At 37.0% G+C, this 25,227-nt stretch overlaps 1 protein-coding gene across 3 annotated transcripts in view; it reads right to left on the reverse strand.

The window, feature by feature from the left end:
* LOC117394912 (protein CBFA2T1-like) overlaps positions 1 to 22,378 on the reverse strand; it is a 61,487-nt gene extending 39,109 nt beyond the window's left edge. For 2 of the 3 annotated variants that reach the window (XM_033993636.3, XM_033993635.3), the window contains exon 1: positions 21,779 to 22,377. In XM_033993636.3, the coding sequence (XP_033849527.1) occupies positions 21,779 to 21,806 (28 nt within the window). In that variant the 5' untranslated portion in view covers positions 21,807 to 22,377. Of the gene's footprint in view, positions 1 to 21,778 lie in introns of all 3 variants that reach the window. The other variant, XM_059012591.1, reaches the window with a different exon arrangement.
* Positions 22,379 to 25,227: the final 2,849 nt, after the last annotated feature.

The raw sequence follows: 25,227 nt of genomic DNA on the forward strand, positions 1-25,227 counted from the left end.
TTACATTAAAAGGAGAGCTATTTAAATTACAATCGGGTGATGCACAGCAATGAACCTGTGTAGCAACGAGTTAGTTTTCAAAGCGTTTCATATTTTATCCTGGTTATTTTTTAATACCAGTAAAACGCTAAACTTCATTTGTGGAGTACTGTAAATAGGATTACTCTCACGTGACATTGCTAGACTAGTACTAAACTGTTTAATATTTTTTTTATTGTTATTGTAACGCCAGCAATAAGCTAAACAGGTATTTTCAAAACACCTTCATTTGAACAGTGTCAGTGGAAGACTATAAATATGATTCTTTCACACTACTGCTGGTTTTTGAACTGTTGTAATATAAATTACGTTTCCCTGCTTATTATAATGCCAGCAATGAGCCAAGTGATGTTTATAAACATTATGACATGTCTGAAGAAGTGTCTTCAGGTGCTTTACTTACTATTACAGCAACAAGAGTCTAACTGGAAATTCTTGGCTTGAATAAAAAAATAATAATGGTAATATTTATTAATGTACTTATTTTAACTATGAACATTATATTTATGATCAAATGCCATGTTAATATATTGATACAAGCGGGAAAAAACAGAATAACCGGAAATGGTCAATTAAAAAAAAACAAAAAGAAACTGAATTTGCTATTCCCTAGAATGGAAAATAAGTAGCCCTACAAATGTATAGGTTTTTACATTTAGAAACTTAAAGCCACCAATAAATACACGGTACTACTAATTTGTATTTATTATAATTGTATTAGATTTTAAGGGAATGAATGGGCAGTTAAAACACTTTTAATGTAATCACAGGTTTCGCTGGAACTATCAACCATTTTGGCTTGCGTTCTAAAACTGTGTACAATGGATTCACTGTTCGTAAGTCCTTGGACTTCTTCTATAGTTCAAGCAAATTGTCCTAAAAAAGAAGCCACTGACTATGGATGCCATAGTTATAATAAAAAAATAAAACAGTAGTACAGCAGAATTTCTATTTCTTCAATGTGTTGTGGCTCTACTGTAACAAGAACACAGATAAGTTAGTTATTTTCATACCAGCAGAATCCTAAATTCATTCACTACTTAACATTAAGCCTTTGTAATTTGTGTAGTTATTTGCATGTCTCTGCACAGTTCCTGTACTATGCACTGCTGAAGCCAGTCACTCCAATACTGTATTGTAATGTTCTCTTATACTGTAATGTGTTTTAATTCACTGAACAGGTATTGTGTTTGAGATAAAATGCTCTCTCACACTCCAATCTCCCTTCACTGACTGATGAAGAGTTGGTTCTATTGAAATTCAAGGGCGATAGTGTATGCTCCAGTGAGCTTTCCCGCCTCCCAAGAGCAGAGACAAAAACCCGCAGCACTGCTCTGCTTCTGTGCTGCCTGCCATCTGGGAAACTTTCTCTTAATGCTCACCCCGCTCCAAACTGTTCTGTGGAGCTATTCATGACATACCAATTTCACATTTTCTGCTTGTACACTCACAACAATAAATGCTAATGAGGATTTTTGGCTCAGACTGTTGTCTGACACTTACCTGACTTTTGAAGGGTGGCCAAAAATATTTTTACTGACATATGGTTACTTTCCAGCAAATTCTCCTGCAATTTTACATCTGAAGGATAAGAGATACTGTAGCTTTCATGTTAAGCAATCATACTGAATGCAATGAAATAGAGCCTTTTTTTCTAATCTGCACACCATCTGCACCATCTTGACAATAAAGAGGTTCATATCATTCACTAGATGGAGCTCACAGTACACAGTACTCTGGTACCCTCAGTTCATCATGCTTTATTCTATCCAGTGCTGGTACGCCAGTCATAATCAGCAACCAGTCTTCTCTGCATGTGTACACATACAGTATCGAGTCAGTGAAACATCACTTTCTGATCTGCCCTGTTGTACCTTCTAGAAGTGCCAAAAAAACATCTTCTGTTTCAGCACTGGCAAAAGTAACACTCCATGTAGAATGTGCCCTAGGTATTCTGTGACATTTTTCTTAGGTTTTTCTGATTTCTCTTTCATTTGCAAATGATTAGGTTTTATTACGTAATGAACTATCTTTTTTTAAAGCACACGCAGTAGACTGAATTAATTAACATGAAGTACAGGCTAAAATTTTCATGTTTGTGAATTGTATTTGATCACAATTCTCTAAGTTTGTTCAAGAAAACTGCTCATTGTTGAGATTAACATAACAACAACAACAACAACAACAACAACAACAACAACAACAACAACAACAACGTTATGATTATTATCATTTGGTTCATGAAGCACAGTTTGTGCAAGCATCTCAAAACACCGAATAGTATTGATTAATATGAACCGTGCTCAGCTGATGTTTGTATCAACACATATCAGCACTTATGCCTAACTAACCAATTGAGTTTCATTTGTTTTTGTTTTTCTTATGGTCAAAGCTGATTATCACTTTCTCTCGCCACTATTTTCAGGGGCTACAGTAGTTCTCAGGACTCCCAGTGCCAGACCTACACATACAACAATACCTAGACTATTATTAGCGCTAAAAAACAAGCATATCTGTCAGACTAAAAAACTATTCTGGCAGGAACCGCTGGACGCGTTACGACTGCTAATTTGAAGCCTGCTTTAGGATCTGCTCTGTCCCTAACAAGAAAAACAAAACAGGCAAATCTGTCAGTGTAGCAGGGGCCGGCAAGTGAGAGTGCAGGACCGGCAGGAACCTCGGATTCCTGACCAAACCCTCTTCCACACAATGCCTCCTGAATAGAAGGAACCCAGGCCCGGCAGAGATAGCCTGCTGTCAGGAACAGGCCCTGACGTTTGTGGACGGACAGGGCCAGCCATGCAGGATGTCAGAGCAACAAACTGGAGCCCAGAGATATTAGATTTTCACACACTCTCCGCCTGATGTTTTGCCCTTCAGGTAATTAAACACGGAAGCAGGGCTGGTGTGTATGAGCCTGACCCTGTTACTGCGGCTCCACAGAACGGCATATCTGCTTCCGCAAGAACTGCCCGGTATCAACAAATTCCTACGGTTTTTCATACACCCACATTAGAAAAAAAAAAAAGATATATATATATAGTAAATATGGACTAGAGAGGAGGTCTATAGTGGGAAATTAGTGCTATACATATAATGAAGTAATATACTACTACCAGTGCAACAGGTCGCCAACATTTCTGGAGCAAAATAGGTTTTATGGGTGTGATTCGCCAAATATTTTGGTCGCAAATATTTATGGCTTTACAGTATTTTGTTTAAATATAGATGATGTAGCATAAGTATACAACTAAACAACATAAATAAATAACAGAAAATGTTTTTGATGTTCATACTGCAAGTTTTTTTTCTTTCTTTTGTGGTATGTTTTGCAATTAATTTTCTCACAGAACTGCCGTTCACCAGTTTTTTCATTCAGCCATTTTATCTTGTTGTTGGAGTGGCGGTGGAGGGCGTTCCTTTGAAAAGGGCGGGACTGACAGTGATGTGAACCAATCACATGACAGATGGAGACTACTGCCCGGTGGTGTAAGGATGTTACGACAATACTTCAATCTATTTTTCCTCCTCTGATGAGGTTTTAACCAATCACAGGCCAGAATTTCTATCCACTGATATATATGTATTTTTCTGCTGTAGTTCTTTTTTGGACAAAAAAAAAAGTGATATCAGTGCTTCCACTTCAAAAAATTGGTTGTTTTTCAACATAATTATAAATACATTATTCACATGCAACACTTACATTTTACAATCTTCAAAGTGTAAGATTTGTTTTGTACACAAAACTGTATCAGCAACTTGTGACATGCAACTGCCTGCACAATTTATTGTTACTTATTTCCTATTCTTTTCTGTTGCAGATTTTATTTCTGTCCTTGTGCATATTTTACAGCAGCTCTCTCTCTCGTGAAGCTCCACCATTCAACAACATCTCACAGATATCAGTCAAATGGCTGACTACAGCTACTAAAGAATAAACCCCTGGAGTGAGGGAGCTGGTGAATAAATGATACTGTAGTTGTAAAATACCTTGAGATTCACAGTCATTAGGTGTAAGGTAATAATTATTCAAGTATGCTGGCATTATGGCAGTCATTTCTTTGTAGAACAAATGTATAGTATCCAAAAATGTGTACCTGTATAACCAGTTATATTCAGCACAGCAACAGCATCAGCACTCATTAAATAAGTTTGTGCTACAGGAAAAAAAAGCAGGATTGTTATGATTTATGATATAACAGGTAAGTAAAGTGTCACAGGGATACTTAAGGTTTTCCCTTTGCAGTGTACCATAGCTCAGTTTTATTCAAATTTGATTCAGCTGCAACCAGAGGATGGCCATATACGTCAACTAAATGTTGTTTTTAAAGAAGAATCTATTTTGATTTGTGGAAGGTTGAACAGAGAAACCTGTCATTTCCTATTTTAGCCACCTTCAAAAACCTTCCAAAAGTGACAGAAACGTTATGTAGACATTACACAGTTTCAGAACTGTGCTCTTGTTTTTCCTTGTAATGCTTTAGTCTAGAGGTCTACTGAAACACAACTGCATTATAGGTTTTTATGGTAATAACAGAGCAGCCCAGGCATCACTACAGAAAGCCTTAGGGCTCCCTGAGGTAAAGCAGCAAGCTACGGAATGGCTCAAAGGTCTTTTGTTGTATGAGCCATAGTTATAGATAGTAGCCAGGCTCTTTCACTCTAGTGGGACACTCAAAAATAAAACAATTTCCTTAAATGTATTCTTGGAGCACCACAGCCAGTTTCATTTACTAGTATTTAGAATACAAATTGATTTATATGAATAATATAACTAAACAATAGAACCCAAAGAAAAGGACTTTCTGTTCCTCAGTATTTTTTTTTCTTTCTCTGAGACTGTTAAACTTGGGTTTACGTGTTGTACCATAGCTTTAGCACCATGGTTATTTCTAATAGCCTAAATAATAACTTATTACAATATATATATATATATATCTTCTACCTACCAGCAGCTGTTCTTCTGTTCAGGCACCTCCTCCACAAAGGCGAACATGGTTGTGATCCGCTTGTTTTTTTGTTTTTTTTTAAATAATATAATAATAATAATAATAATAATAATAATAATTATAATAATAATAATCTTTATTTTATATAGCTCCTTTCATAAAGGATTACCACAACGTGCTTAACAAAGCAAGGGAAGACAAGTAAAATAGCAATAAAACAAAACTCATGACCTATACAGAATTGAATACAAACTACTAACATTAAAAATAAAGAAAATAAAAACAACAAAGAATCTAAAAGAATGCCAATTTAAATAAATGTGTTTTAAGGCGAGATTTAAAAACAGACAGGGAGTGAGTTCCACAGCCTTGGTGCATAGGACAAGAAAGCCCTATCCCTAGGGTGACCGGATTTTCAAAGCTCAAACCCAGGACGCACTGTTAAACAGAGCCATAATTAGGGATGGGCGAGCAGGACAGCCGCCCAGGGCGCAAAGCCGTGGGGGGCGGAAAAATGACTTAAATGCATTGCCACTCGAGTAATAATTTTGTTCACCGCCCGCCCCCCAGCACAGTCTGAAGATCGCATGAGCCTCTGCACTAGAAAAGGGAATGTGTCACTTCCTTAGCAACGTTCTTAATGACCAGTTCGTTATTATTATGGCATATCTGTGTCGTTCGCTTCCCCTGCATTACTTATTTATTTATTTGCTCCTGCAGCCTTCAGGACCGGCACTACTATAAACACAGTGAAATATAAAGGCATGTTTCATAACACATTTTAAGCACCTACGTAATAAAGGTAAACCAAAAACATTACGATAGGATAGACAACAGGACATTACATTTATAAGAAACTGCAACAGCCCTTACAATTCACCACCCTGAACTACAAGATGTTAAATGTGGTACTAGTATTTATTTATTGGAATAAAATTCAGAACAAATGACATCCCCCCACCCACCCTCCCATTTGCTATTTTTAAAAGCACCAAGGAGCGTATATCGGGCTTATGTCTTCGTGTGTGATTACACAGGCGGAGGGCAAGTGCGAACCCGGGACCTCTCGCACTAAAGCATAGAGCTGATACTGCTGTACAGAAGAGCCGGCTCCCTTGCAAGGAGCGTATATCGGGCTTATGTCTTCGTGTGTGATTACGTCACCTACCAGTCCTGCTACTGCCTTCCCCCGTGCACGCTACAATACAAACCTGCTTGGCTCTTGCTAAATTCTAAATTGTTTTGGATCTTTAGGGAAACTATATAGATGGAAATGCGAGTTTATGTCTTTCTGAATATGCTTCAAGCCATTAAGTCATTGCATCCACGTTTGTGTTACGATTATTTTAAATCTATGCTTTTTTACAGTACCAATGAGAAAATGCCACACATGAACTTAATTAAAAGTTATATATAGGACATTATAGAGATATTAAAGGATTTTGTAAGGGTTAATGTGACTACTAAAATAATCATACAGTAGTTTTTATTGTTTACAGCGACACTGCTAAAATTCCACAAATGCGCGCACTTACTGATCAAGTTTTAAATTTGATCAGAAAAAAGAACACAATTTAATCATCCTTATTATAAGCACATCGCTTAATCTCTGCCTTAGCTTTTACTGAGGAGTCAAAAACTAAACTGCAGCCCTGACTAACAAAAAATGACCATATGTAGAATAAACTCATTATCATTGGTTGGTACTGAAAATGCGTGGATTGAATATAATTGTTGAGGCAGGAAACATGACCTTGCAGTTAACACATGTAAACAATGTCGTGTTCCCTTCAAAAATGTTAAAGGAGAGATTCTGAAATATCAATAGGTTAATGAGAACTATGAAACATGAGCAAATATACCATCCCAACTTTTAACACCAAAAAAAATAAATCACTGTAGTCCTCGTACAGTCAGAAGTAGATGGCTGAGATGCAGATGGATGATCTTCATGAGAATCCCCTGAAGATGCTGCTGACTGCTTAGCAAAAAAACTTCCAATTGACAACTGACTTGCTATCAGTGTACACTCTGCACTAGGTATTCATGCACTAGTGCAGAAAATAACAAGTAGGATTGGGGATGAAGAATTCACGTAATTTGTCAGCTCTATTTGAAATAAAATTAAAAGGACCAGAATGAGGCTCAGGCAAGATATTAAGGTAAAAGCATAGATTGTTTTGTAACAGCTTTTTACTGAGTTTAATTATGAAACATAATCAGCTACATTTGTTTAAAGGGATGTCACTTGATCGAGTATCTTTCTCGAAATCGGTTATGTAGTGTGGACAGGGCCTAAAAGTAAATATCCTTAATATGGCTGCGTAAGCCAAATATGAGGCTTATTGCTGCCACCTACAGGACTGGAGTGTACCTTAATCAATGCTGTTATATTGCAGAACAATTAAAAAAAATTTAAAAAAACACAAGTATTTTACGGTCATTTTTCTGCAGTGTAATAGATTACTGCGAATATGCATGACTGCATCCCTTTCCCATTATGTGCGTCCCGTGAACGCAAGACAAAATATTTTTCCATCCAATGGATTTATTTTGTGTTAACGAAATCTCTGAATAAATGTTTAAAAACAATACTTTCTATTGCACGTAATCTATTGCAACTCACTACGAGTACAATTGTGTTAAAAAGGAAACAAATAAACCAAAAAAAAAGCTCTAAATAAGACTCCTGATGGCCACACCTTTAAGAAGTATATTGCAACACAAAGAACATTCAACAAAAACAACTGGCGTTCAGCCAAATTCCTACAGAGACAAAGAGGTTCAAATAAATTGATTTCACACATCATACTGACCTGGGATCAGTGTGCAGCGCTTTAATACACAGTGCTCCATGTGGGGTAAAAACCATTAAAGCTACCCAACTCCTGGTAACATAGACATTGTAATCTGAGTAAGGAGATCTTTTCAAGTTAAAAGAGCAGCTGCTGAATGACACCTTGCATTGCTCCCCCCCCCCCCCCCCCCCCCCCTTTTAATTTCCCTTTAACTGTTAAGGGAGATATTTTACAGTGCATCAGGTATGTTTTAGTTTTACTTAAATGCTTATTTTATGTACATTTTATTTTATGTAAAGCGCTCTGAGACGCCTTTATTGATGTGAACTGCACTACATAAATAAAGACAGATTCACAGAGTGTGAGCTGCGGCTATAAGGATAGAGCAGAGGAAGCAGAAACGAGCTGTTAGTGGGACAATAGTGAGTAGAGAGAGTCCGGACTTAGGTTAGAGAAGTGGGCTGCTAGCCCAGACTTACGAGCAGGCAGATATGGCCTGGACTTGGAAATTAGGATAGAAAAGAGATCCCTGACCGAGGAGCCGTCCTGCTCAGAGGAGAGGGCCCGGTCTCGAAGCCTGCTAGCCCCGAGGATCTGAAAACACATAGGAGATCTCTGGCTCGGCAGAGGCGCCTCTCGGGGCGAGGAAATCAGTCCTGGTGCTGTTGGGACCTTAAAGGAAATGGAAATAGAGCAGAGCCTTACGTGATGAGGTAAGATAAGCACATGCGCTCCGAAATGATAGAGTGTGGCCGGGGATCCCCTCTGACTCACGTGGTGAGAACCTCCCTTTAACGAAGGTAGAGAAAGCCTGACTTAAGGTTGAGGAAGTGAGACTTAACCCCCAGAGAAGACCAATGCAAAGGCACGTGTGAAAGGAGGAGGAAGAAAACAAAAACACTAGACAGGGAAGGTGTGTGTGATTGGGGATTAAATAGGAAATTGGTAAATGACAGACGGCAATGAAGGGCCCCAGCTCCCGCCCCCGAATGTCGCCAAAAGGCTAACATTTGATTGATATTTCACCCTGGAATGGTATCTATTGCACTTGTATTTTTTTTTTTATTCATAGATTTTTTAAATAGAAAGAAATGCATTTTAATGTACCATTGTGAAGCAATGAACAGAACTGTCGGGTATAACATGTTAATAGTTTTCATAACTGTTTTAAACATGTCAGAAACCTTTCTTTTTTCCTTGAAGGAAATCTGATAAATAAATAAATAAATAAATAATCATCTCATTTTGGCTGTCGTTTGTTTCTATTCAAACTTGAGTTCCCCTTTCCTTTTTTTCTTCTGGCCTTTCCTATTTAACTCAATGCCTTTCCACTATTTTACAGATCCCATTCTCTGCTAATTTCCTCTGTCCTCTTCTGGCTCGTACCGATATTGTTTTGGCCTGCAGCCCAGAGATCAATCTCTTCTCCTGACAACACCAGAAAGAAACCTGCACACATCACAATTGAGGATGAGAAACCCCACCCTTTTATCTACATATGAACAGGAGGACCATTTTTCTTCTGCTTCTAGCACTAGATTATCAACCTCATTAACAAGTTCTATAAAATAACCCAGTGTGCCCTATTGGATTACTGAATTACCAATATTACTTTGGTTTGATCTTTTTCAACACAGGGACTGTACAACCTTCTTCAACTGCCCCAACCTGTCAGCTTGCCTTTGTCTGTTTAATGGATTTATATATTCTGTATAACAGGTCAACTTTTGAATGCCACAAGTCCAATATTTACCACACTCTGAAAAGTGCTGTTTAACACAGTTGAACAGTCAAACACAAGTGCCTTTTTTTCTACTGCCCCTTTGCTCTCTTTGGTATATTCATTCTAAATAGTCTTCAGAAACCTGAACAGCAGAATGTTCAGCAAATTCCTAAAGAAAAAAAAACGTCCTTGTTACTGTAATCCAGACTTAATCCAATTCTGACAGGTCTAACTGGTAAAGGGTTCCCTAAATAGCAAAGAGATTGAACATTAAAGTTTAGGATTATGATTTTGTTATCTCAGCACACATGCCCTAATAGTCTTCAGACTTGGGCACACAGTGTGTTCTATGTTGCTTCTGTTTGGACCTTTCATCTTTAAATATGTATCCTATATATGCATTAGACAAACACCTGGTAGAAGTAACTAGTAGAGCAGACTGTCATTCTTCTCAAACATCATACAGAGGGCTCAGTTTTAATCCCATTTATGTCAGGGGATATCCACTGGCTGTAATGAACTTGCTGCATAAATACATATGAACATAGTGAACTTGCTGGGATAAATACAGGGCTTTTTATCCATTAGACATTCAAATGCATATGGACCACGTGATCCTTAACTATCCACTGCTAAGCTGCACAGTGAATTAACTGTGGTTTCCAAATGGTGCTGAAAAAGACCCTTCCAAAAAAACAGAATGTAGTTTGCGCAATGTTTAACTTAAATTTACCAACATAAAACTGCAGCTGTGCCTTTATAAGAGATCCCTCTGCAGCTGTGAATTATTATGTGGATAATTTAATACTGCCAAAGAGGAAATAGCAAATTAAGATCGTATCTTTGCAAAACTGCCAAACCGAGCACGTTCTTCGTAGAAACACAGTAAAACCATTATTTAAGTGTTTATCGTGTTCCCGGATTTTCGCACCTTTGTTGAAACAATATTGCCATACACACTGACTGAGCTTACTGAAACAGTGGCTTGAGATAAGCACAGACAGGCAGAAAATGCCATACTCCACAGGATTAAGTGTTCTCACAGTATTTCTTATTATGAACATCTTGCACACCAAATGACAGCAATTTGTTCTATCGCTGGGGTGTTATTAAAAAGAGACACTGCATACTTTGCTGTCATGGAAACAAGGAAAACACCCTTTCCAAATAGTATATAGTACTTTTTCTCAATGGTATGAAATAAAGCGAAACACATGTGTAAATCTGCACTCCAAGCAGTAGTCAAAGCTGCCGCAACAGAAAATCCAGAACACAAACTCATGTCATATAAAGGATTCTTGCTGCTAAAATAGGATGTGAAAACCAGATGTTGCTAAAGAGACATTATCACTGATGGGAATGGAATTACTGGCTCACACAACACATCTTTTCATATTTCCAACCAAGTGAGGCGAAATGTATTTATTTTATACATATTTTTTATTGTTATGTAACACTTTCATACATATAAATGCATTTTAATAAGTGGGTGTGACAGAAAAAGAATGAATCTTGATGATCTGTGCGGGCGCTGTGTAATGGGAACAGAGTCCCCCAGACTGGATGGTCTGACAATTCATTCCAAGGGTTGGGTGGAAGTCGGCCATCTAGAAAGGGGCCGGAGCTACGGTACACCAAGTCATCGCCCAAGAAGGGAAGCGATGTGGCAACCGCGAATTGGAGGATAAACGGTTGCATTCGCTAACCAAGGGGGGGCGTGACTGTCGGTACAAAAGGGAATGTGGCTAGGCAATCTGTTCCTTTTGTTATGGTTGAGAGCGAACCGCTGTAGGAAAAACTGTGAAGTAACCATGAGTGTTTTGTTTGTTTGCCGTGTCTAATAATACTTGTTTGTTCTTGTTAGACGACTAACACGATCCGGAGCTGTCACGTAAGGCCAGCACCAAACCCGGACAACACTGCACAACTGTTCACGAATAAATTGTATTTCACCACTCGCACTTTAGCACTCAATCTGGACTTGTGATCGTGTGTGTGTCTTGTGTGTGTTTAAAACTGTGTTTATTGTTTCAAGACTGAACCCCGTGGATTTAACTGAGCAATACACATGGTGAACACTGCAAACCACTTTGCCACAGTGGGCAATACCTTTTTCTGTACCGAAATCCTAACAATCAAAATGTAAAGTGCTGTAAAAGCATTGCAATAAATGGAATAATGAATTTGTTTATTTGTGCACGGTTACAGATACTTGTCACTTATATCAAATATATTAAATAAGATGAATCGCTTGCTAAAACATATATCACAAACAGCATAATGCAGCTGCTCTTTCTTTTTTATATTTAGTTACATAGCCAACTACATATAATTATATACCTCTAACAGTATTAAAGATACTGCAATGCAACTGCTAATGATTATAGCTATATCTCAGACTTTCAAGAACTGGAGTTGTGCTATGTATTACCCCCACTGCTTTTGACTTGAATTGCCAATAGACCCATCAATATACAAGGTGTGCACATCAATCCAAAGAGAGCCATCAGGGTCAAGACAATTCATTAGGAGAATAATGGATAAGTATCTCTTCTTTTAGATGACCGTAGCTCAATCTCTTTGAAGACATCTCACGAAAGGATCTGCTGCTTTCTGTGAATGCATTTCCCCACATCTGATTTCACCTGTGAGAAAGGGTCCCAGGAGAACAAGAGAAGAGAGAACACAAATTATATCCAGAGGCTGCTGCCTTCTCCAAACTGAAGGCATCTGTTCTGCGCCAGCCTCTTCCACTTGGAAGAAAAACAGAACTTTGAAGGCATCTGTGTTTATGGTTGATAGTCAAACATCTTGGGCTCCACGGTTCTTACCCAGCTGCAAACATGCTTTTCGTTTTTTTCTTCTTCTTTAATTATCAGCTGAGCTCAAAACCATGGAAAAACAGAGGAAAAGCCCCCAGGCAGCTGTTTTACACTTAAAGGGTTAATGATAATCTCATCCTTTCACTTTTAAGAATTGGCATGGATTCCTACAATGCCTTCCACCCTCTTTATTTGTCTCTTTTTAAATCCTGATTGGCTGCAGAGTCAGTACCCAGGGGACTCTGGGAAACAAGTCTGAGCCAGTGTGGTACTTCCACTGTATTTTGCACTTCTTTATCAGTGCTGCAAAATCCTTTAATACGTTCAGACGCATACTTTAAAACATGTCCCGGATTGTTTTGTTGCCAGACAGGGTGTGGAAAACACAAGCACAGTTTGAGCAGAGTCATACAGACAAGTGTGGTGAAATTACAAACAGTGCTCTTTGGAGAAATGCCACCTCTTAATCATATGGCAAATGCATAATTCAGCAATATGAAGATGTTCAGTTAGCACCTACTGAATGTTTCTAAACGTAACAGTAGGTCTATACTGTATTCCCCAATGGGAAGTTCAAGCACCCTTATTACAGTCTGTATTTGCTTGGCTACTGCCTTACCAAACCCGTTAAAACATCATTAGATAACCGGGGCACTGTTTGTTGGCCTTCTGCCCGACCATGTTAAACCACAACAGAAAGTTGATTTTGCACACTCTTTAATCTTCACAGTACATTAGTGAGAAGTGTACACATGTATAGAGACCAGGGAGGTTTGGTTTATTGAAAATACATTTAACAGAAGTAGAGGCCGAGTAACAATTGTCTCAACATTACTGTTTGCTTTTCAGCCCACCTCTACAAATTTGCTAAGCTTCTCATGGACAAACAGAACATCAAAGGCAGTATCAGCTGCAGGTCTTCTCAGCAGTTTAGCTGTTTAACTTCACATCAATAGCTGCACAAGTTCATCTATACTTCATTGTTATTCAACATATTGTAACTTATCCTTCAAGATTGTGTTCAGGTGGCTAACTGCCATTACCGAATAACCATACCGATATGATTATCTGTTCTTTCTCTAAAATGAATAGCTTGTGTCTTTAACGCTAAAAACAGATCATATAAATACAACAAGATAACACCAGATAAACAGGTAAAAATGGGTTTGTTAAGAGGTGATGACTTTGATTTTATTGGAGTATACTTGGTTTTCATTATGAATGATAACAAAAAACATATGACAGATACATTGCATTTAGAATATCCAGACGAAAACAGTTACCTGATTTCAGTGATGTTGCTTTTTTTTCTGACAGAAAAAGGTGTAAATTGGTTTAAACTGAGAACGATGGGAGGTTTAAAGAAAAAGGTTGAGAGTATAATGTTAACCAATTCAAACTGGCCTTCTTGCATTAACAAAAGATTATGATGGCGTACAAATTACAGGGTGTTATTTTTAGTTGAACCAGTACAATATTCATAATAGAGCAGATGTAGCAGTTTAACAAAACAGCTCTTTAGATCTAACCCACAAACCAGAATCCAGCTCACTCACTTTCTCTAACGCTTTCCATTTTTATGAATTGACACTCTCTGCCCTTGGAATAATTTACACTGCACATTCATCTCAGTAGCACCTGCTGATCAGTCAGGAACACAGCACTTTCCTGAAGCTGGCATGGGGTTCTTATTCTCCTTTCACAATCTCCAGGTCTCTGGTCGTCAAACTAATGAAAACAAGCAATTAAAAACAATTCGCAGCACATCATTAACCAAGTGGCTAATGAATAATTAGATACATTTACTGAACCATGCTTAATTTTTTCAGAACATTTGCTTGTCTTGTTCTAGATTAAGAGGATGAGGTGTGAATCTTTATGTGAGGAGCTAGAATTAATACATTTGAAAGAAAATAAATCTGTACTAGCTTGTGATTTAAATTCAAAATGATTTTCCTGCTGTCTCGCTAATTCTGCAACTGTTTTATACATATTAAAAAAATTAATAAAATATGTACAAGCTACTAAATATGCATGTTGCTTTTATGAAACCATGGCCTTGTTTTTTGTATTATTTTATAGTGCATAACCATATTTTTTAAGCAGTACAAAGGGTAAAGCCAGTTACATGTGAATATGTGATTGTACTATACAATACTGAGATTGCATCTAGCCTATTACTATCATAGTTTTAATTCATAAACTTTTATATTTTTACATAAAGATGTAGTGACACCGAAATCAATCAAATATCACTTTACTGTACTAGTTACCTATTTTAAAATTCCTTTTATAAAAAAAAAATAAATAAACATAAATAGAAACACACTTTAGAAGCATACTAGGTTACATGTTGTGTCAGTTTAGCTTGGTAATATTCAGTGTTTCATCATGCTCACTCAGGCAGTAACAAACCAAAAATGTCAATATGCTCAGTCAATGGTGGTAAAATATAGACAACTATGGTGTCTGCCTATTGATCCATGCAGTCAAGGGAAATATAGCCTCAGGCTTCAAACAAATCTTAATTAGGGCCATAGCTTTTCTTCTTGTTGTTGTGCTATAATAGAACAGCCACACAGTTAAAAGAGCAAGTATAATCTTTCTTTTTTAGAAATCCCTAGAAGAGATAATCACAACATGAAGAGTTGTATTTGATCAGAGGCATTCCCACCTGCTCTGCTGCTCTTCCTAGTTGGTCTATTGTGCTGTGATCAGATTGTAACACCACTATTAAAAAAAAAACACTTTGAACACAGGTACAGAACCTTCGATGTTTCTTGGCCAATAAAGGAACCTGAATATTGTAATACAATGCAAAAAGTTTGAAATTATTATTATTATTATTATTATTATTATTATTATTATTATTATTATTATTATTATTATTAGTAATAATAATAATAATAATAATAATAATAATAATAATAATAATAATAATACAAGCTTTTTTTTTCTTTTTCTAGCAACACCTCACATGCAAAAGCTACAGAAAATTCTCCTCCAGCATGCATTCAGTCCCTCCCTGGCCATTAGATATAAAATAAAACAACTAGCTACTTATATGGATGTGTTTTATGGATTTTCAGTGAACAGGGGAGTCGTCCTCTTGCAATTGCCTCCTAATAAAATAGCTAATCAAGCCATTATACTGCTCAAATTCCACATCAATCTAATAGTTAAGAGTTGTGTCAATAAATAATTCATTGTCTCCCCCATTATCACCTTTTTTTGTTAAAGCTGCCTAAAATCCACCACAAAAACCCAATTACAGATAACGACTTGGTTATCTCACCTCCCAAAGTCCTGTCTGAATGTCTAACATGCAACACAGGCATTCTTTTTTTTCCCTTCCCTTGTCCCCTTCCTAAACTTCAGCTCCCAACACCCACCTCTGTCTCCCCCCACTCCTTTTACAGCTAACCTTTAAATGTAAATTCTCTGACAGCAAAACAAAAAAACAAAATAAGTAACGGCAGATAACAGGTTACATCTTCACTCTTGGAACATTATCAAGTCCCGCATCACTGAAAAGCACCTATTCAATGAGATTACCTTCTGGCAGAGTGCACCGCGACACACAACGGCTTTGTATTCATTAAAACACACATCCCTGGCTTATCTGAAATAAAAAGGCTTGTCAGGATGGCACATTGTGTGTTTGTGAGGGGAAGGCAATGTGCATTAGGGTGATTACAATATCAGCTCAGCCCAGATGGATGCAGGAAAATAAACAGAGAGGGTGTGTGTGTGTGTGTGTGTGTGTGTGTGTGTGTGTGTGTGTGTGTGTGTGTGTGTGTGTGTGTGAAGTTAATTGGCAACACAATGGGAAAACAGAGATGGGGATTAAAGGAAGAGAGAGAGAAAAAGAGGACAACTTCAATAGCCGGGACACCTGTCACCTAGAGCAGAAGGCTGCTCATACTTCTTGGACTGAGGTTTTTCACATTGTCAGAATGTGAGGTGAAAGGCAGGTCGTGGCACGGTGATTGTGTGTGTACATGGATGGGTGTGAGTGAGTGAGAGACACTGAGGGTGTGTGTGTGTGTGAAGAATGGGGTTTAAAATATTTTCCGTGCAATGAATGTCTAGCTAAAAAGGGATCTGTCACAAATCCTCAGATAATCCAATAATGTGAAAACCTCACCGAGACATGGCATACTAGAATAATGTATATTAGATTAGGAGGCAGAGCAAAAGAATGCCTATCTGTTATTTCTGCTATTTCTTCCTTTTTTTATTCTGTTCTATATTTCTGATTACTACCAAAACTATTTAACAACAAACAGTAATGTCTTTGAAAAACGTCTTGTACAATTGATGCTAATCCCTCGTTCAGACTTTGTTTGGCTCTGGAACTGTGTGGAAAAGGTCACACATAAATAACTGTTTTAAAATGTTGTAACTACCCAGTATTGTAATTGCAAATCAAAAACATTTTTATCATTGCGATGGATGTAGTCATGAAGACATCAGTAAAGGTGCAGTAAAGGCAAATGTGTAGTGAAATACACAGTATTTTATTTCCTATATTGATAAACATACTTTGACATCCTTGATATTGATTTGTGAGAAGCTGATATTAACATACATCTATGTTTCGGGTAGAAGGACTCCCTCCTCCTTAGTGTTTCTATCAACTTTGCACTCATCAGCCTCATGCTGGAATTTCTGTATAATACAATTACACAGCTCTAAATAGAACAATGCTGATGCACTTTGAAATGGCACGACAGACACCTGAAATGTGACATGACAAACACCTGGTCCTTTCGGCAGTGACAAAACCTCATTCTTTCTTTCTTTTGTTCACAAACAACGGCAGCTAATAAAAACAAATCAGCAATTTAAATAACAAAACACTGTATCTGTGACCACTTCATACAGCAGGAGCTGTACAGTACACAATAAATATCTGAATTTTTATATAGTGCCTTTCATTGTAGACCACCAAAACAAAGCGCTTTACAGAGGTAGGCTGTGAACTGTGCATTATATGCAGAGTCACTTACAATAGGACATTGATTTAACACCTCATCCACAGGATGGAGCACAAGGAGGTTAAGTGACTTGCTCAGGGTTACACAATAAGTCAGTGGCAGCGGTGGGATTTGAACCACTGACCACCTGGTTACAAGCCCTGGACTTTAACCACTGGACCACACAGCCTCCTTACAGCTGGCTTGCAATCCTGACAGGCAGGCTAGAAAAATGAATTTAGATTTAGCATTTCTAATAACGGATTACCTCCTATCAATATCTGAGCAAAGGTTCCATCTGCCTCGGGTATTATTGTGCTTAAGACCACCCAAAAAATGAAAAAGGAAATAGTATCACTTATTACAAATGGTAATGTGCACACAGTGTGCCACAAGTTTAGTATCAACTGCAAAGCTTTATTACCTTTTATGATAGTTGCTCCTGAAAAGAAGTTACAAATTTCACTTTACTGGTTTACCTGAGAAAAGACTGCATTGCTTTCCCCGTCATTTATTTCTTTCTTAGCAGACGCCCTTATCCAGGGCGACTTACAATTGTTACAAGATATCACTTTTTTTTTTTTTTTTTTTTTTTTTTTTTTTTACATACAATTACCCATTTATACAGGTGGGTTTTTACTGGAGCAATCTAGGTAAAGTACCTTGCTCAAGGGTACAGCAGCAGCGTTCCCACCGGGGATTGAACCCACGACCCTCCGGTCAAGAGTCGAGAGCCCTAACCACTACTCCACATTGCTTTCCTTTCTGAAATAATAATAATAATAATAATACTAATAATACTAATACTAATACTAATACTAATAATAATAATAATCATATAATATCTTCTAGTTTCCCACATGCATAAGGCTGCCATCAATGATCTGTATATTGTCTAAAAGTTAACTTTACAAGAGTATTTATGTAAACATAAATTCTTAATCTTAATTAACCCTCCTTTCGATCCAATTGCCAAAATGGCACAAAGGACTAAAGAACGGGAATATATTTTATCACAGTGAACCAAAATTCGAATTTCATTCAATTTAAGCAAACATTTATAATCTATTTTAAGTAATCTAATTTTTTAAAAATAGACACTTATTTAATGCTATTAAAACAAAATAATAATGATCACTATTTATTTACATAGTTACATTATTTATGCCACAATACCTAATAAATACAAAAATCATAACTGAAATAAATAAATAGACTGAGAGAGGAAAGAACAACAACAATAATACGCAAAGGCTGCGTCCTCCCCCACCAGACACAGAGACACGCGTCCAATTTGTAAATAGCAATTATAATGGCTTTTAAAAAACACCTTCTTAGTTTTCATTAACAGGAAAACTTCTCAAATGTCATGTCTTTGACCCCAGCCTATAATTAGTATGGACAGGTGCACGGCTTCTGCATGTACAGATGGCTACTGGAAATGGTGTAGAGGAGCTCCTTCTGTTTACACAGCACAGAGATAACCCACACCGCACTTATCACTTACAATTACCTCCAGCAAACTGAACTCATGTTTGCTTTAATTAAATGCTCACCTCTCTATTAACATTATCTATGGGTTTTGTACCAATGGCAAAAAATCAGGAGGCCAGTAAAATGATGGAAAGTTAATCGTCTGCAAATTAGAGTCTAAACGTTCATTCTAAAAGCATCCCCCTTGCATTGAGGATGCTGTATCCCTCTGCAGTTTCCATAGCTGCCAAATGTATCAAACAGATGTGAATACACAGTCAACAGTCAATATTCTTACAATTGCATAGTTTCTGAATAGAAACCACACGCACAAGAAATGAAATAATACTTAAACATTATAAACCCCAAGTTTAGAAAAAAAAAAAAAGCTATTTTTTTTTGTTACAGTACCATTGCTGTTATAATGGCTTTTTTTAAAGTTGGTAGGGCATGCTCAGCAGAAAAGCAAGATAAGCAAGTTAAAATCCTTCCAAAGGCAACTTTTGTAACAAAATAATCTAAATAATGTGGTAGCTAAATGTGCAAGGTCATGTTCATGTCTTTGCTGTTTAACAAAAATGTCACAGATGCAGATGCAGAAAAAATGTAACAATATTATGTCAACATCTTTGAAAAACCACAGTTATACAAAAAATCTAAACCCACGAATTGAATATATTATTCATTCTGCAAGATAATCAATTAGCAACAGTTAATAAAAATTCTAACCATTTCAAACATATATATATATATATATATATATATATATATATATATATATATATATATATTTAAAGAATTAATTCACTTGCTTTACAGGTCAATACTGGTACAAATAAAACTTGCAGAAAGCCGTGAGAACTATCTAATGTCCTCAGTCCCCCTTCCTGTAGCTGGAAGGCATGTTGATCCCAGCACATGACAAGTTCCCACAGGAAAAATAAAGAGTGACGCTTTTAATTTCAATTTGAAGCCCCTAATGTTCTCTTAACTTCACTTTTCAATCACCTAAAGGTTTGTCGCTAGTTGGTCACGGCTAGAGAAAACCCATCAAGGTGGATCGAAAAGATGGAAATGACAATTGTGACCAGTTTAGGGTTTTCAAATGCAAAATCTGCAGATGCCAATTTCTGAAGTGTCCTACTAGAGACAGAATGCAATGTGCCAAGAACCTCAATGAAATGGGCTTTGCATGGAGTGCCTGTCAGCTGATGTTTATCTTTAATGGAAGGGGTAAAATAAGATTTGACAGGAAAGAAAGGAGGGGGAGAGCTTAACTGACCAATGATGGACTGTATGGAGCATGCAACTACTTCCAGTGCAGCTTATATTCTCCTTTGTTTGAATGAGGCGACCTAAACTCTGCTACATACATAATATATTTCTCACTTCCAAGTTGACAGCTGACACATAACTGGTCATTGAGCAGCCTTTCTTTCTTATGTGTAATTAAAAGTCCAAAATGATCAGCACACTGCTCTTTGAAAAAAAACAAAACAAAAAAAAAAAACTACAAAATCAAAATTATGCACAACAACTGTCTTACTACTAGAACAGGCAGAAAAGTGATATAGTGCAAAAAGTGCTCAGTACAAACGTTTCGATTACATGACCATCCTCAGTGCTCAATGCATTCAATTTGCAGTGTACATAAAAAGGAATGTCTGAAACCCAGATTTCTGGAATCATCTCTGCCTGTTTGCATTTATTCATTTGAAAGAAATTCAAAAGTATTGTATTTAAGCTGTGAAAATATCTATTTTTTTCTAACATTAATAAATAAAAAAAGAAAGAAAAATATGTATTGGCTGTATGTATTGTTTTTAACAAGACCCTTTGTTCCAAATAAAACATAATTGTATATCATGACTAAATAAACCTACAGTATTCTGTTTGTGGTAAATAGGTCACATGAAAGTTTAATGTTCTTTTATTTTTATAGATACGAATCACTGATTTTGTGCAAAGGGTTTTTTTTATTATTATTATTATTTTAATACTTATTATACAGAAGGCAAAAGCACCAATTAGTATGCCAGTTAAATCAGATAAAATATATCTCATTGTATTAACAGCATTTAAAAGCTGCTGGAATTCTGTACAAGCTCAGGGTTTTTATAAATTAGCGCTCGATTTATAATAAATAGGCGTTGCGCTCGGTCTGTTTTGCTTATTAAACCTAACATTTTGATTTGACAGACATGTTTAATACTTGAATGCCCTTTCCTCCTTTTGGGACAATTCAAATCCTAACTTTCGACTTGCATAGTTTCTCATTACATTAACTGATTCTGTCAATATAACCAATCCAACTATTTCCTGATGCAGAAAAAAAGGTACAATAAAATTTTTGAAAAGTTATGAAACATCGGTCACTATGCAAGTTACTGTAACGCAATTCTGTGCTGGTTCAGGCTATACACTAATATCAACAGATATGTGAAATTGATGTCATTGTCAGCCACTCCATTCATCAAAAACAGTTCAAATGACAGCTTACTGATGACTGATGAATCCAATTTTAAACACATATTTCGGGTAACTGCAATGTTTAAAGACCACTTCACCATGTTCTGTTTTATAATATTATGTTTACTTTGTGTGTCAAATTCAATGGTCACAAATGTATGATGCAGGGATGCATTAAAATAGTAACTAAAGCTCTCTGATGTATATAAAATACCCAACAAATTATAATGCAATTGGTATATATCCTACTCTTCTATCACTCATTTCCTATACAGGTAAGGCGTCTTTGTTATCTGTTGGTTCAAAATATTGAACAAATCCTTTAACATACCAGAAATAGATACAATGAATGCTAAATTGAAAATAATCCCATTAGGTTATTTTTACAAGCAGTCTATAAAATGTTAATTGTGATAAAACCCCGACCGATTTCTGCATATCACATATTATATGCTCGTTGCATACGACGAAACTGATTCTGTCCAGTAATTAGGGAAATAGAGATGATCAAATAAATCGTACTTACACTGAAAAGGGACAGAAATTCCCACCATTCGTTACTGGGGTTTAACTACAAATTAAATTCCAGTCTCCGAATCCGACGCAAAAAGAAACAGAGCAGGAATGCTATTTGTTCTTCTCTTTTACTGTCCAGATGATACACGTCCCAAAAGTCAAAACTATCTCAAGAACTCCCGCTGTACAGTACTGAAACTGTCGAGGCGTCCAAGTTCCGATAGCAATCACTCTGCACAGTAAAATGTTACTAAGGATAAAAAAAGAAAGAAAGAAAAAAACACAGTCCACGCGTTCCTGTATGTGGCAAACAACTGAGATCTTGAACCCATAAAAAGGGTCCGACTGTCAGCGTGTCGTTAGTCTAGAGAAACCTGGATCTTGTTTCAGTGTTTCTCGGATTAATTGACAGGAAGGAGGCTTTACGCAAAATATGCACTCACACTGCTAGCGTCTCTCTGGTGCTTGTTCTCGATCGCTTTGGAGTCAAACGGTACTCTGTCTTCAGACTGTGGACTCAGCTTACCCAGGTGCCGAGTGGGAGGGGTTTAAGCAGTGGGAGGTGACAGAGGTACCAGACATCTGTGTCATGAGCAGGTTGTGGGGGGTCAAGTATATGTTAACAATGAGCAGGCCCTGTCCCTCATGGGCAGCTGGCTGTCTATCGATTTATATTCTGCTGCTGCAGCAATATGTGTGTCCGCCTGTGTCTGTGTGAGTGTATGCAACCTGCGCCCTGATGATGCTTTCTCAAGCCTGCCTGCCTGCTTGCAAAGCTGGCTGTTCCAACGCAGACTTCTCCTGTAGTAACCCAAGAAAAACACTTTCCCCTGACCATCTGGAGCGCTCCTGGCTTCTTCCTGGATCTCATCATATCTAAGGAGCTGATATCAAGCCACTTTCTCAGATCCCCTCCATTGAGTAATCCCCTTCTGTTAGTTGATTTTAAGTTGGTCTGTTTGTACGTTTGTCCTTGGTATAAGAAGGGACTTTTAAATATAAATAAATACATATATAAACAAAGAAACCAACTAGAGTTTTCCAACTGCTACTCCTTTGTATTTAATACATGTAACACATCCTCCTACTTTCATTCAGTTTTATATATGTATTACATTTTTGCATAGCAGATATCCACTTGTGTATTATTGTATTTACTTCACAACTGATCTTGACACTAAACAAAACACCATATAAATACACTGTATCAGTTTTGTATATATCAAAATAAAGAATGTATGTTTTTTCTAATGACTTACCCTGCTCGTGGATATGGTTGGGCAAAAGTATGCACTGTTGAGCAATGACACTTAGGAGAAGCAACAGTAGACAATGTGGAACAGGATGGTGTGGTTGGCACCATGTATCAAAGGGGATGCTATTGAGCATGGTTGTGGTCATAATGACTGTGCTCCCTGTGCCAGTCGTCATGCCATCATGAAATTAACTGGTCAAGTGACTTATGAACCTTCCTGTGTGGAAATAAAGTGTCTTTTTTAAAAATTAAAGATCAAAGCAAGGGCTCAGAACCAGAGGGGAGTAAGTGACATTTTTGGCCAAAATGAGTGTCATATATCATTTGAAAGCACTTGATGATATCTATTACCTGCCAATAAACTGCATTGAATAAAGTGTAAAAACTATAAAGACACAACTGCAGAATTTTATTAAATTTGGTACCAGAAAGACCTAAGTGCACATACGCCCTATTGGCACAGAGCACTGCATTGTGGGTTAAGTCACCTGACAGCACATAAGACAATATGGCTGAAAAGATAAACAAGAAAATGCACTGTACAAAAAAATATGCAACAGCAGAGGATATCTTACTTAGTTTAATGGAGGATTCAGAAGTTTTATTGAGTGAAGAATCAGAACCAGACATTGGAAATGAAGGAAAAGGTAATGCATTGGTATTTTTCATAGTATTATGCTAAGTATAATTCATTACCATATTGCTGCATGGGGCCTGTCTTCCCACTGGGACCTATCTTCCTGTGCATGATGAATTTAAAGTTAAGTGTCATAAAATAGTAATACAACATATTAATTACATTTAGTATTAATATATTTGATTCTGAATAGAAATTAAGAGTACATTATTTATTTATGTATAAGAAATTGATTTGCTAAATTAAGTGATTTTTATAATGTATAGGTTACTGTGATACAGTAATACAGTAAATATACAGCTGTAGTCAAAATAATTCACATGAACATTCTCCATGGAACAATACTTCAGAAGACAGAAAGAACAAAATCGAGAATTATCCATTCATTTCCCAAAATGGAATCACACTACAGTAGAAAAGATAGTAGCAGGCAACTTTAAATGTTAAAAGAATGTATGAGCTTTACAATGAAAAATTTGAAAAGGAATGGAAATTCACACCAGAAAAGGAACATCTATATAGAGAAGTGTTTAACACAGAGTTCAATCTGGCATTTCATATGCCTAAACAGGATGCTTGCACATTTTGTGAGGGGTATGAAAACCTCACAGACAATGAAAAAACAAGTCACAAAGATGAATTTGATGCCCATCAGATTAGAAAATCTCAAGCAAGAGAACATAAAGAAAGAGATAAAGCAAAAGCAGAACAAACTTCATCACTAAAGACTGTCACTTTTGATCTGGAGCAGGCTTTGACCACACCTTGGAGCTATGTCAGCAGTTTGTATTATTCTCATAAGCTCAGCACTTAAAAACTTAACAGTTTTTGAAGTAGCAAATAAAGATGCTCATTGTTTCACGATCTTCTGAAATTAGCACCTGCGTTTTCAACTACCTGTCTGCATTAAATTAAGACGTAAAGCATGTTATTCTTTATTCTGACACGTGTGGTGGCCAAAACGGAAATGTTGCTTTTAGTACAATGTGTTTACATGCAACACAGCAACTGCAACTTTCTGTAATTGACCCTAAGTTTATGGAATCTGGTCATAGTCAGATGGAATGTGATAGTGTCCATGCAGCTGTGGAGTCAGCCAGGAAGATTTCCCGTTCCCATTTACTCTCCTGATGGATACTATATTTTTCAGCAAACAAATAGAAACAAGGATGAAGATGGGCAGGCAGTCAGATGGCAGAAAATGAAATGGCTTTGTTATGAGAAAGAAGAATCAGATACAATTCTTTTTAAATTCAGTTTAGATGACCCTGCCTTTCACAAATTGAAGATTGCAAAGCAAACCAGGCAACGTCTTTCCACAGACACTGGTTTGATTGCTAAACTGTACCAGAATTCTCCTGGAATTTCCCAACTCAAGGAAAAGGACTTGCTTACATGTATCGGGAAGTGTACCACTGGCCTACCATGAATTTTACAGGTCTTTAAATTGCACTGAAACTGTAGATGTGTGAATGGATTTGAGAAAAGAAAAGCACTGATGATTTGCCTGTGTTTATTTCCCACTGTGAAAGTTTGGTTTGTAAAATGACGCTTGAAAATTAAATCA

Source organism: Acipenser ruthenus, chromosome 3, assembly GCF_902713425.1.
Source record: "Acipenser ruthenus chromosome 3, fAciRut3.2 maternal haplotype, whole genome shotgun sequence".
NCBI classification, from domain to species: Eukaryota; Metazoa; Chordata; class Actinopteri; order Acipenseriformes; family Acipenseridae; genus Acipenser; species Acipenser ruthenus.